Source organism: Lepidochelys kempii, chromosome 8 (genome assembly GCF_965140285.1).
Source record: "Lepidochelys kempii isolate rLepKem1 chromosome 8, rLepKem1.hap1, whole genome shotgun sequence".
Classification (NCBI taxonomy): domain Eukaryota; kingdom Metazoa; phylum Chordata; order Testudines; family Cheloniidae; genus Lepidochelys; species Lepidochelys kempii.
The window spans coordinates 37,107,179-37,121,372 of record NC_136387.1 but is presented as its reverse complement, the minus strand read 5'-3'; the positions used below and the strand labels follow the sequence as shown (position 1 = coordinate 37,121,372).

Genomic DNA, 14,194 nt, shown 5'->3' with positions numbered 1-14,194 from the left:
ATACCATAAATCTGGGGTCAGCAACCTTTCAGAAGTGGTGTGCCTAGTCTTCATTTATTCACTCTAATTTAAGGTTTCCCACGCCAGTAATACATTTTAACGTTTTTAGAAGGTCTCTTTCTATAAGTTTATAATATATAACTAAACTATTGTATGTAAAGTAAATAAGGTTTTAAAAACACTTAAGAAGCTTCATTTAAAATTAAATTAAAATGTAGAATCCCCTGGACTGGTGGCCAGGACCCCGGCAGCGTGAGTGCCACTGAAAATCAGCTCACATGCCGCCTTTGGCACATGTGCCACAGGTTGCCTATCCTTGCCATAAATCAACCTAGCAGACTTTTGCATTTCTCTCACCTGTGATTTCAGGTGAGGTAGAAGATTCAGAAACAGATTAACAATTAGACATAACTATTTTACTGAAACACTGCCCTAGTTCTAGGACTCCTTTTATCAGCCTAAACCTTCTATGGCCTATGTTATCCGCTCTAGTAGCCCTAGACACACTCAACGACCCTTTTATCTTTCATCTCATTCAAATGATATCATTCCTTCTTTGTTTGGCCTCTGCCTTCAGTAATTTATATGCTGGTAATCTCTCCCAGCCAATACAGTTAAATTCTGACACAACTGGCTCACACTTCCCTCAGCATTTTTCACCACACACGTTCATTATTTGTTTCTGTCTTTTCCCCAACCCATCATATTCTTCCTGTGTAGAATGTGCTAATAAGAAAGGTTCCTATATTTCTGGATGCTCTTGGTATCCCTGCATCATTTGGTTTAAAAAATTGGCCACATTTTGTCTATTAGCAGTATCTCTCAGTTACTGCCCAGATGAAGTTTCTTACTTTTAATATTACTCTTTCACCTTCCCTAACCTCCCAAAATTCCACTTTTCTAAAATACCTTCAACAGAGGTTTGGGTTAAGCCCTGGTTTACTTGCTCAAACTCACTGTTTCTACCAGTGACTTACAGTATCCTTGAAAACTTCCAGGTTTCATTTTTAGGAAAGCATTCTGGTTATTTCAGCAGACTACAGATTCAACTTCTGCTCTTCAAAACAGCTCATTTTCCCTCTTCAGAACTCTTGCACCAGACAAGCAAATTACAGATATAAACACCTTTCTCCAATTCTGGTATAAATTACTCAAGGGGCCACTGAATCATCTACTACTACTTCCTTCCTCTAGACCAGTGGTTCTCAAAGCCGGTCCGCCGCTTGCTCAGGGAAAGCCCCTGGTGGGCTGGACTGGTTTGTTTACCTGCCGCTTCCGCAGGTTCGGCCAATCGTGGCTCCCACTGGCCACGGTTCACTGCTCCAAGCCAATGGGGGCTGCAAGAGCCCCGCAGCTGCGATCTGCAGACACAGCAGGTAAACAAACCGGTTCGGCCTGCCCGGGGCTTTCCCTGAACAAGCGGTGGACTGGCTTTGAGAACCACTGCTCTAGACCACTAGTTCTCAACTAGTGTTACACAATATGGCTGTGGATACACAGAGGTCTACCAGGGGGTACATCAACTCATCTAGATAGTTGCCTAGTTTTACAACAGGCTACAGAAAAAACACTAGTGAAGTCAGTACTAACTAAAATTTCATACAGACAATGACTTTTATACTGTTCTATATATATATACACACACACACCATACAATGAAATGGAAGTACAATATTTATAAATTGTATTGGAATACAATTGGAATATAATTACATGGTTAAAACCAGAAAGTAAGCAATTTTTTAGTAAGTGTGCTGTGATACTTTCGTATTTTTATGTCTGATTTTGTAAGCAAGCATCTTTTAAGTGAAGTGAAACTTGGCGTACACAGGACAAATCAGACTCCTGAAAGTGGTAGACCAGTGATACTCAGACCTCAGCGGTTCAGGAGCCAAATCAGCAATCAACATTACCCAAAAGAGTCATAGTAGTGTGAATTCATTGTTTCATTTACTACAATGACCGATGAAGTATTATTTTATCAGCTACAATTAGTTAACATGGTAAAAGCATCCTGATTGGTTAATAATTAAATCAGAAAGTTTTAACATCATGTGCTTCAAAGAGCCACAAGAGACACGTTAAAGAGCCACTTGCGACTCAAAGCCTCAGGCTGAGTATCACTTTTCTAGATAATAGCAACTCCTTCCTTCACTTCTGCAGATCTGCAATAACTGCATGCCTGAAGCTTATTTAAAATTGGCTTTCCTCTATTTATCCTACAATGCAATGTTTATACCACCCTTGTCAGTCTTCCATCAAATAATTTGCCGCAATGCCATTTGCTTTACTTGTAATTCAAGTTTGGTTAATTCTCTATCATGCAAAATAGTGTGTTTCGCATTTCAAAAGTAGTTTAATAGTTTCCTATCATATTAACAAAAAACAAGACATGAACATTAGAAAACTTCCAAAACTACCCTAAACTGACAAATGCAAAAACTTCTTGCAGAAAAAAGTATTTGGGATCACTACTCAGGGGTTTTTTTTGCTATGGACAGGGAATGAACAATGCACTACACAAAAACCTCCTTAAACTTTTCGTTTCCAGAAACAGTATTTGATCATTTTTCAAAATTGATCATTTTTTCACCCAGCCAAATTAAAGAGCCGTAAGTATCTAACTGTAAAAATAAAAATTTGAGTCTATATTTCAAAGTCATCTTTTGAAACCATATTTCACTTTAAGCTTGCCAACAGGGATCTGAATAAAATACATTTAAAAAGGGCAAGTGCTTGAACTACAAAGTTTGAACAAAGGGTTAAATTGAAATTTGGGCTAAAAAAATATCACATAAGCACTAAACAGTTCAATCAAAATTTCTTTCTTGATATATGGAGGAAATGGTTAGCTGTGTTTTTGCAAGGGCTTCCCCTTAACATAAATCTTAAGGAAACTGCAGTTCTGGCAAGTATTAGTTACTGAATTATTATATTGAAATATATCTCAGTCTTAATTTGTTCCGATTTGTTTTACTGGTGATCCTACTTCATAGGAGTCTTCAGTGGATAAAATGCCTTTGCATTAGAATTAACATCAAGGACTAAGGAAGAGCCATCTGTTTTCACACAGGTGTCCAGTTTCAGCTGAACAATGATGGCTCCTGTTTGGTGCCATGCAAGTTATTATTGCTTTACCCTTTGAATTGAAGTAATCTGTACTGTATTTTCTATTAAATGAAAGCACCACGTACTTAAAAAATATCAAATAGTTCAAAACATGCAAGTAGGAGGCTGGGACTGATTGATATGTGCTAATCTTGTTAATTCATCCAGTTGCTGTTCCATACTTACCTGTTGAAGACTGGGCATTGACATCGGCACAGTGAACAAGTAGTAGTTTTACAATGTCTGCATAGCCTCCACTGGCAGCTGCCATGAGTGGAGTTATGTCTCCTTTATTCCCTCGATCTTCAACATTTGCATGCATCGCTAGTAGTACCTGAACAAACAAACAGAAGTTCACTTAAATGAGTTTTAACAATTATGTTTTGCTTCTTTAATTATGAGGGGAGTCAGGTATGTCTATACTACAAACCTAAGTCAACCAACAGCCGCTGCAGTAATTATTGTGGTAGTACATGTCTACACTACCCTCCTTGGGTTGGTGGTGCACATCCTCAGCAAGAATGCTTTCACTGACCTAAAAGGGGCAGCATGGGAAGCTGAGAGCCTGGTCTGGCAGCTCCACTGGCAGCTCCCTGCCAGAAGTCTGGCTACCCTGCAGGCTTCTGGGTGTGCAGTGGGCTCTCTCAGCCCCCGCCCCAGAAGGGAGCTGGATACCCTTGTCAATTTCACAGCTCAGGGTGCCCTGAAATACACAAGACTGCCTGGCTCCTGGCAGGTGGCTCTCAGCTGAGATTGGGATCCAAATGCACTCTGGCTTCTCGCCCTAGCTCCCAACTGGGATCGAAGTCCAGCTACCCAGCCATCCAGGGGAGCAGGGACATACTTGTCAATTTCATGCTGGGAACCATAAAATTGACAAGAGAGCAGACAGACACTGCATAGCCCTAATTACACTGACATAAGCCTTATGCCTCTTGTGGCATTGGAGTTATTATGTCAGTAGCAGGGCACTTACAACGATGGGAGGAAGGATGTAGTGTAGACATTGACATAATTAGGTCAACATAAGCTGCCTTACGTCCACCTAAATGTGTAACAGAGACCAACCCTGAAAACTATTTTCCTTTCTTCCTCCCTGCTCCTTTTAAAAGCTTCGTATGACAGCAATCCTACCTTCGGTAAAGAACTAGATATGGATCTGTCCAGAGCCAGTCATGACTGCTACTTGCATCTGCCCAAGTAGAGCACTTCGCTGTTTTTCTTCCACATTTTTTGCATGTTACAATACTTGAAACCAAAAATATAAGCAACGACTGCAACATATAATTAACGTTTTCAAATACGTCAGATAAAGTGTAGTTCCACTCAAAGTGAGGTTGTTGCAATTGAGATGTGCTACATTTATGCGTTAATGATTCCAGCACAGATTTGTTCAATTTACTTGCAAAGAGGCTTCTCCCAATAAACTCGTCTTGGGATCACCGAGTCAAACTAGGTGCTTTCTGGCTTGTGAATCAGCACCAGTAACAGCCATCAATAGAGATGAACAAGTGTAACTGAAGACAGAATTTGAAGGTAATGCAGAAGTGAGCTGGAATTAGAATTTAGTCAACAATGCTGATATATTAGCCAGAAAAAAGTCCCAGGTTTAGAAATGACTGAGTCATTATGCATCATAAAATATTAATGTAAGATGAATTTTTTTTTTTTTTTTGGTGCTTTGCATTCACCTTTAGGGGCAGAATCTTAGAATGACTATTTGGCAGCACAGCTTGATTATGTCTGGAGTGATGTGCCTGAAAGCTACAGGCAGATCATTTGAACACAAACAAGATGTAATTTTCAAACAAGATCATTTATGTTGTAGCATGTCTTATTTGTTACCCCCTCCTCTTTAGACTGAGGGCTTGTAAAAAGCATATTTAGTGGAAGACTGTCTGAAAGGCTGTTGAGCATGCAGTAAAGTGAACTGCACTATATTTTACATCATATTCCTTTTAGAGTACAAAATACATTCTAATCAAAAGGACTAAAATGTTTGGCTTTCAAAGAGTTTCAGGCATATAGCACTCTGTATTTAAAGTCTCAGTCATAAGTGATTGTGTATTTTCTACTTACTTGTGCCAATTCATAATACCCAGCTGAACAGGCCAAGCAAAGGAGACTCTCCCCTTCTTCTGTATGTTCATTTACACTTCTTCCTTCATCCAGCAGCTTCCGGACAGCATTCACATCCCCATCGGAGCATGCTTCTGCCAAACTGCGACTGGAAAATTATTTATCATACAATGAACACACAGGTAGAATTCTACAACAGACAGGTAGCAAGCTTTCTGATAAAGAGTAAAGTCAAGGTATATAGCAAAAGACTTTTGCTTAATTGACATGCTAGTTTGCCTTTCGATATCACTTTCTGGAAGACACTTTCCAAGTGCTAAACAGCAAAGTGCTTTTCAAAACAAACACATCAACGCCTCTGTGCAGGAGCTATTATTCCCTTTCACAGATGGTCTAATTGAGAAATAAAGGCTCTGTCTACAACAGGAATTTGCCCCGATTTTGAAATAAGTGGCTAGCCACTGACAGAGGTGCATTGGTGCAAATCCCAGGTCCAAACAAGGAAAGCTATAACATGCATCAATATAGCCCATCCCAGTTTCAAGCAGAGATTCTTTACTAGTGCAAGCTGCAGCTTTCCTGTGTACACTTGGGGCAGTTTTGACAGCAGCTAGCCACTGACTGCAAGAATGGGGCAAATTCCCAGTACAGACAATGCTTAAGAGATCTGTCTAAAGTCACTTTGAATACTGTTGCAGAACTAAGAATAAACCAGATTTCTCAACTGCCAGTCCTTTGCTTTTCTATTCCTACTGTCTGAAATATTTTATTGGAAAGAAAAAAAACTAAATTAGTAAATATTTTTTAGACAAAACATTCATATGACAAATTATCCTTATTTGATTTTTTTGGACTGCCAAAATTTTAACTATACATTTAAAAAAATACCAAAGAAACTCGAGCCACTGAAGTTTGCAGCCTATCTGGAATAGTAAATTATTAAAATATGCCTATTGGATGGATTCATTATATATTTTTAACATTCCATCATACTGGGATACCTCGACTAACACTGTAAGGAAGGGAGATGGGTGGATATTCTGTAACTCCTTCTCATTCAAACCCCAAATCTGACAAAAAAGTAGGATGTCTAGAGAAGTCAATGTACCTCTTACAATCCAAAGTGAAAAAGCACCAGTGTAGCAGTATAAAATATATTGGAAACTGACTGATGTGCCAATTCAAGAAGGATTAAAAAAAAGGGGGGGGGGGGGAGGCAAAGGTCCTTACGATGTATTACTATTCTTTAACCATCAAGCAGTCAGGACCAATGCCCCCAGCTCTTGTCACCATAAAAGCCCTCAAGGCTCAGGAAATACTTACCCATTACCTTAAACAGCTATAAGAGCCAATGGGAGCTGCAGAGCCAGTGCTCAACACCCCCCAGGCTGCACCTCTAACAAGGAGACAGGGAGCCTGCCAGCCCTGCCAAATCGCCCCCTGCTCCAGAACACCCACAGTGCCCCCCAGGCCAACCCCAAGCACCCAAAGTATATAGGGTATATACTATAAGTCATGGAGAGGTCACGGACTGATTTTTTGTTTACTGCCCATGACCTGTCCATGACTTTTACTAAAACGTAGCCTTAGTCATGATTACCAACACAGATAATTGTAGGATCAACTCCAGCAGAACAATCAGAGTGATGTGTTCCTGCCAGTGCATCTTATTTATAAGACATGGAAATTTGCCTTCAAAGTGAGGACTGGTTGGCACAGAGGCATAAAATTCAAAAGAGAAATTGGGCCCATTTATTTTCTGACACGTATACACAAGCTGTCTCCAGAACCTCTCCTCTATCACCCTCAGTGTACAGTCTTGGATAGAAACAGAAAGTTGGAAATTGAAATTCTTATATATTCCTGAATTAACAAGTGAACTAAGTACCAAAGAATTCCAATTATTAAACTACACTCTGCATCCCTATAAGTAATTCTCACTTGAGATACACGCTTCTCAGACAATGAAAGTGTTAGTAGTTGCCAAATAAGGACCCTTGGAGCCGGGCTGGTAAGGAGGACGAAGTCATTTGCCAGACTAAGCTTTTTGTGATTCCCTTCAGTGACTACAGCAGACATTTAAATATAGGATTAACAATGTAATGTGACAGCAATTGACATACTGGATCAGACTCTTGGTCCACCTAGTCAGTATCCTCTCTCCAACAAAAACCAGCACCAGATGCTGCAGAAGAAGGTGCAAGAAACCTCATAGTAGGCAGATTTGGCATAATCTACCCATCAGAAAGGTTTTATCCCAATCCTTAATATTTAGAGTGCCGTCAGCCTTAAGCCTGAAATTTTATATCCTTTCCAAAATATTTTTTGCATTAATTTAAACAACTCTGGATGTTCTTGTTATCCAAATAAATATCCAATCCCTCAAAATTTTATGAAGTTCTTGGTCTCTGACTTCCTGTGGCATTGAGTTCCACAATCTAGTTACACGTGTAACACTGTTGCAAAAAAAGCAATCATTTTGTGATGTATAAGCAGGAGTGTTGTAAGAAAGACATGAAAAGTAATTCTTCTGCTCTACTCCGTGCTGATTAGACCTCAACTGGAGTATTGTGTCCAATTCTGGGTGCCACATTTCAGGAAAGATTGGAGAGAGTCCAGCAAAGAGAAACAAAACAAAAATTATTAAAAGTCTAGAAAACATGACCTATGAGGGAAAATTGAAAAAACTGGGTTTGTTTAGTCTGGAAAAAAAGAAGATTGAGAGGGAACATAACAGTTTTCAAGTACATAAAAGGTTGTTACAAGGAGGGAGAATTGTTCTTCTTAACCTGAGGATAGAAAAAGAAGCAATGGGTTTAAATTGCAGCAAGGGAGGTTTAGGTTGGACATTAAAAAAACTTCTTCTTAACTGGAATAAATTACTTAGGGAGGTTGTGAAATCTCCATCTTCATCTGAGATTTAAGTGCAGGGAACTGGACTAGACCTCTCGAGGTCCCTTCCAGTCCTATGATTCTATGATGAATGAAAAAGTATTTCCTTTTCTCAATTTTTAATTTATCACCTACCTTTCGATTTCATTGAATACTCCCCTTGCTCTTGTGTTATGAGAAAAGGAGAGTAGAAGTTCCCCATTTATCTCTTCTAGACCATTCATTAATCTTTTTTTACGCCTTCATCTCTCCCCCGCTCCCACGAAAAACCCCCAAACTCTCTTCCTACAAGAGTTTTTCCATGCCCTTAATCACTCATTATCCTTTTCTGAACCCCCTGGAACTCTGCAATATCATTTTTGAGATAGGGTGACTATTACTTCAGACAGAGGTCATACTGTTTGATTTTTTTTCATTTAGAGAAATACTCTAAAATGCAACTGTGCATAGATCCAATCATATTATCCTAATCAAAGCAAATATTTTATACTAAGAATTGGCTGTATATATTGTATATGGCAATGTATTCAAGCCCACCTATTAAGGAATCAAACTGAAGCTGAATCTCCTCATAGTAACAATGACTGTGAAAAACAGAAGTTACAAAGCAACATGAATGATTATGGACATTGAACTTGCTTCTAGTTGACACAAAGAATACATCTTCTCCAAACTCTTCCTGTTTGCTATCTGCTCAAGTATTGCCCACTCCCTAGGCTATTCTCAAGACTAAATTATTACCGGTATGTATATTATTTTAACGATATAATTGAAAAAAATTCACATCAACTCAGTGGGCTAAATGCACAAATTATTCCATGGCTTGTGTTATACAAGGTCAAACTAGTTGATCATAACTAGCCCTTCTGGACAAACATCTACAAAAAAAGAAATATAAACGCTCTTGCAATACACTACCCCATTTCTTCCCCCAGATCCTCATGTTATGGATTTACATGTATGTTATTTGTTTAACAAATAATAAACTCTGAGGGGAAAGGGGCCTTGGCCAATGTTTGAAAAGAGCCAGGCACATCTATGATGCTATAACTGAAGACTAAAGATGCTATAATTAAAATCATACTTTGTAGATGCTAAAGGAATAGAGTTTGTGATTTAATTAATTATGTCCATTTCTAAATTCCTTGAAGAACTGTTCTCCAGGAACAGTACCTCAAATCTTACACACTTTTAGTTCTGCAGTATGTACAACACAATATTTCATCAATTATTCAGGTTTCCTCCAGGCCCACACACAGTATCACCTTAATGTCAAATATCTGAGGGGAAGCGGAGACATCTTGCCCCTTAACTTTCAAAAGCTGAAAGCAGAAGATACTGAGGCTTCAGCAGCTTAAAGTGACACTTCTCTTTCCCACCGAAGGAGTGATGTGAAAGCATGCTTCCTTGGGACTTAAAACAACCACTTGATTCTGGAACATGGGGGCAGCCATGCTCTCCTGGTTAATCAAGTTGACAGATTAATCAGATTGTTTCATGGATAAGTATTAGGAAATTTAATTTTTCCCTCCAAAACCTGAGAGCAACAGCCTCTGGCAGATGACTACCCTATCAGGACTACCCCAGACAATGAGCTATCTATCCTTTAGTTTCATAAAAAGACAACCCTTGAAGCTCCTGTGGCAGTAGTTCCGGCAAAAAAACTAGCATCTCTGGATACATCTGTACTGCAGTTAGAAACCAGTGGGAGGCCCATGCCCACTGCTAGAGCTCGGGCCAACGGGCTGTTTAATTATGATGTAGATATTTGAGGTCAGTCTGGAGCCCAGGTTTAGGAACCTGTAAGGTGGGAGGATCCCAGAGCTTGGGCTGCAACCTTTTAGCCCAGGCCCTGCCAGCCCAAGTCAGCTGGCAGAGGCCAGCTGCAGGTGTCTAATTGCAGTGTAGACATACCCTCTGTGGGAATGGTGAAGCTGGCTTTCCATTATAAGCAAGCTTTTGTTTAAGAAGCTTTTTGTACAGGAGAAACTGACATCACACCCCAAATGGGAAGAAGGGAAACTTACTCAAAATGTTAAGAGAAGGAAGGATGCACAGTTACACTGTCCTTGCTACAGTCCCTAGCTAACAGACTGAGTGAGGTAAGGTGTGCAATGCCCTGAGATTTGAGAACATGGCTGCTGCTGCTACTACTAACAAGGGATTTATGTGACCGAGAGGAGGGAACTGCAAAAGTAATTAAACCCAAAATGCAAAAAATTCATTTTCATATCTACAATTTAGATACCATAATTTAAATTATATGAAAGTATAAGCCATTATTACATACTTGTCCACTTGTCCTGCATTGTGATTGTTCTCTGCTCTCATCCGTGTCAATGCAGCAGCAGCTTCATCCAACGCACAGCTGACAGACGAAGTCAGTCTTCGGAGCACCTCAGGATCTGCGAAGGCTTTACCATCGGCAGTGGACAATTTACCAATTCCTTCAGTGTTTGTTCGTTCATCAATCAGGTTAGTATGAAAGTCACACAAAAAAATGCAAAGACACTATTTTAAAATTTCAGTCACATGCACTATTAGTAAAAAAAGTCATCTGCCAACATGCTGGAAAATCAAATATAATTAAAATAACTTAGCATTTTTTTTATAATCTGAAATTTTAATTATAGCACATCAGCAGCAAAGCTATGTTTATTTGCATTTGCAGTTCTATTATATGCCCCAATTTCAAGCTTATACCTTTTGAAAAAACTCGTGGGGTGGAGAACAAGCATGGGAAACAAGTCTAAAAGTGAATGTCTAAGAAGCTTTGATGTAATGCCATTTGGCTTCTTTAAGATTATCTGAATTTGAAGAACATTTTTCCATTCCAATTTTTCAGATGCCCCCCCTCCCCAAGTTCCACACAGTAAAAAATGTAAAAACTTCCTGAGGATCTAGTTATCAACAAGGATAAGTGCTTAACAAGCTTGAAAAAAGTTTAACTTAAACAATTTGTTTGATCTTCAAGTAGCTTAACATACTGAAGTGCAGAGAACCAGCTAAAACCAAAAGTAAGTATCTTACTCTATCGATGTTGTAAAAAGGTGATTTTTTGAAGGACCGTGTATAGTAATTTTTAACCCCCAGTAAATTTTTGGATCAGTTTCTTTAAAAAAAATGAAGTTTAGTACCCGTTGCGTAGTTGACGTTTATGACAAACTGATGCACTTCTGAACCTACACACTAGCATACAATAGCACCAAAAGAAAAGGAAACTTACCTCATTAATCTCAGTGACACTCAAATGCCAGCAATGACAACTTTTTCACTGCTGGTACCACTGTGTGGTACAACTATATAAGCTTACCCTGCATAGCTGGCTGTACCCAAGGACATAGACTGAGCTCAGGCCCTGTAAACATTCTGGCACAGCTGTATTTGCAGCATAGACTTAAATCTTCAAGTACAAACATGCAACTAGTCAAATGTCTGGTAACATACGGAATTACAGTACAATAGTTCACAGCAGTGGTTTCCTAACTGTCAATCATAACCCCCAGGATAGCCCCGAAAGAGTACCAGGAAGGTCATAAGACACAGGAAAAAAAAAAGATGCAAGAAAGCTTCTAAACAAACAGCCACCAGGGCAGTGCCATCTACTATGTCTACACAGCATTTTGGACTGAACCTCCCAGCCTAGACCCAGAGACTCAGCCTAATGGAGCTCATGCTAGTGCTCCCTTCTTATATAGCTCTATAGACAGCAGTTTGAAGTTGTGATTCTGGCCGGGGTTCAGGCACTGATCCTATGAAAGAGGGTGGGCTTCAGAGCTTGAATCTGCTGACCCCAGCTAGGAAGCTTGCTCCAAAATGCTGCATAGACCATACCCATAAAGCGCTTTCACACCCACAGCTGCAGCCAGCCAGGAAAGCTAGGAAGTGCCATCCACTGCCAGAACAATACAATACATTCACAGCAGCAGCAGCATGCCTTCCTATGGCTAGCAGCAGGTCACAAGCTCCATGTGGAGGATGCAAAAGAAATGCAGGAAGAATGGGAAAGGAAGGGAGACTGATGGAATCCCTTTCTTCCAGCACATGGGGCAGCAGGCCAACTGAAAGGATCTAGTGGGCTGGATGTGGCCCTCAGTTGCCCAACCCTTTTTTTGGTTTGGTGTTCGAGGGCCCCCAGGAGACAAAGGCCCTGCGTGAGTGCACATTGGTTAATTCAGGCCTGGCTACCCACCCAAAATTTTCAAAGTAAACTGTAAAGATGGAGGGTTCTTTTATGCAAAACCAACCTGACTATTAAGGTATCAAGAGGGTTATGTGAACAGAGGTGAGTTTAAAGGGGGTCAACAGCATGAGCAATTTGGGAACCACTGGTTTACACATTGCTGAAAACTAACATACCCTGATTCAACGGTAGCAAATGTAGGTCATCTTTAATAAGCTAAGCAACAGACTGGCTCAAGTAGCTATTTAATCACAGATGTAACCAGGGCCACACCAGAAAGATAAAACCCCTGTGAAAATGATTCTGGACAACACATTTCAGAAATCTTAATATCTGTCACATGTACGCTTTTTGATTCTTTTTAAATTCAACTAAGTTTTCTATTTTTCCCAGCTCATAACCCTGAGTCTAGCATTAGTAACCACGCTTTAAAAGTAGTTTCAAGTATCATTCAAAGAATCACAAATTAGAGACATAAGAAACTTATCACAGCATTCAATTCACCTCCTCACCAGTACAGGGATCCATGGTTATAAACCTCAGAGCCTTACCAAATTTCTCCAAACTGGAAAAAATTTAGGATGGCTTATGCTAGACCAAGGGTCAAATATATAACCTGATCACATTGAACTGACTTGAACAGCTCTATACTTTCTGCAATCTGGTCCTATGCTGCTACTGCGACTTTGAATACTTAAGGCTGTATAGATTCAAGTCCATTCTCTTATTATGAAGCTCCAGAATCCGTGTTAGATTTGAACATTGCCATTGTGGATACAGGTAGGGGTGTGTAAAGCAACAAGTCTATCCAGTCCAGACACAGGAGCGAGCAACTAGACCCACGTTCATAAACAGACAAGCCTAGACTTTGAGGGAAAGAAAGAGCTTCCTAATCAGCTATCACAAGTCCTTTATCCAACCTGGGAAACTTCAATGCCTGGAGGATATAGGGACACACTCTCTCACCTCTTCCAGATATTAAAATCCATCCCTTTACTAACAGCTTTGCTTCTTTGAGGAGCAGCTCTGGGTTACCCAGAAAATAAGCTTGCCCTCTGTTTGGTTGGGGGTCATTCCCTACCGTAAGTCACTAGATAATCAGAACATGGGCTTTCTCAAAACATTCTCTATGAGGACACCCATTTGGACCATCCAAGTACCTCATCTCCTTATTAGAGTTTATTATGGCAGAGCTGTTGCAATTTCCTAGTTAAAGCTGGGTTCGGATATAAATTCAAAATAAGAGTTCAACCTCGATATTTTGTATAAAAATAGTGTATCACGTTTCATCATAATTTCAGAGTCATGCTTGAATTTTCAAGGAAATCTGTTAATCTGAATTTATGAGTTTAATAGTTAACAATTGGCCTTAAAGTTCATGTTCCGAGTTTCATAGTGCTTCAGGCTCCTCCATCTTAAAAATCTAATAGAAAGTCTAATTTGCACATAGTAAGAGTTTAGGGGTCCATCTGGGGCTGTCATTAGAGTGTTTAGGAGTCCCATTAATAGAAGCCCTTAGGCCAAGCACTGTACAAACAGAACAAAAAGACAGTCCCTGCCCCAAGAGCTTACAATCTACACAGAACACAAAAGGCAACAGATGGATACAGCCCGACCAACAGATCAGCAAGAAAACAATGAACATATTGGACAGCATGATTGGCAGTGGTTTCAGCCCAACAACAGTTTTACAGTTATGTTTTTTGTAGGCATCATAGCATAAGAGTTTTAAGAAAGGATCTGAATAAGAACAATGCAGCCTTGTAGACTATTTCCTAAGCACGAGAGGGTAGCATAGGAAAAAGTACAAAGCTGCTTCTCTGAAAATTTAACAAGTGGATAATAGAGGATGGCATCGTGGGCCAAATCAGAGGCAGGAATCCATCTTTCAGTGCTGAATAAGAGATAGGTAAGGTGGACCATGAAGGTCCC

General features: G+C 39.8%; 1 protein-coding gene across 10 annotated transcripts in view; it reads right to left on the bottom strand.

Moving 5' to 3' along the window:
* Positions 1 to 14,194, bottom strand: part of ANKHD1 (ankyrin repeat and KH domain containing 1) — a 206,672-nt gene that overhangs the window by 108,227 nt on the left and 84,251 nt on the right. For all 10 annotated transcript variants that reach the window (XM_073356055.2, XM_073356058.2, XM_073356056.2 and 7 more), the window contains exons 3-5: positions 10,370 to 10,526; positions 5,188 to 5,335; positions 3,295 to 3,442 (exon numbers count right to left, since the gene is read on the bottom strand). In XM_073356055.2, coding sequence (XP_073212156.1) covers positions 3,295 to 3,442; positions 5,188 to 5,335; positions 10,370 to 10,526 — 453 coding nt within the window. The remainder of the gene's footprint in view (positions 1 to 3,294; positions 3,443 to 5,187; positions 5,336 to 10,369; positions 10,527 to 14,194) is intronic.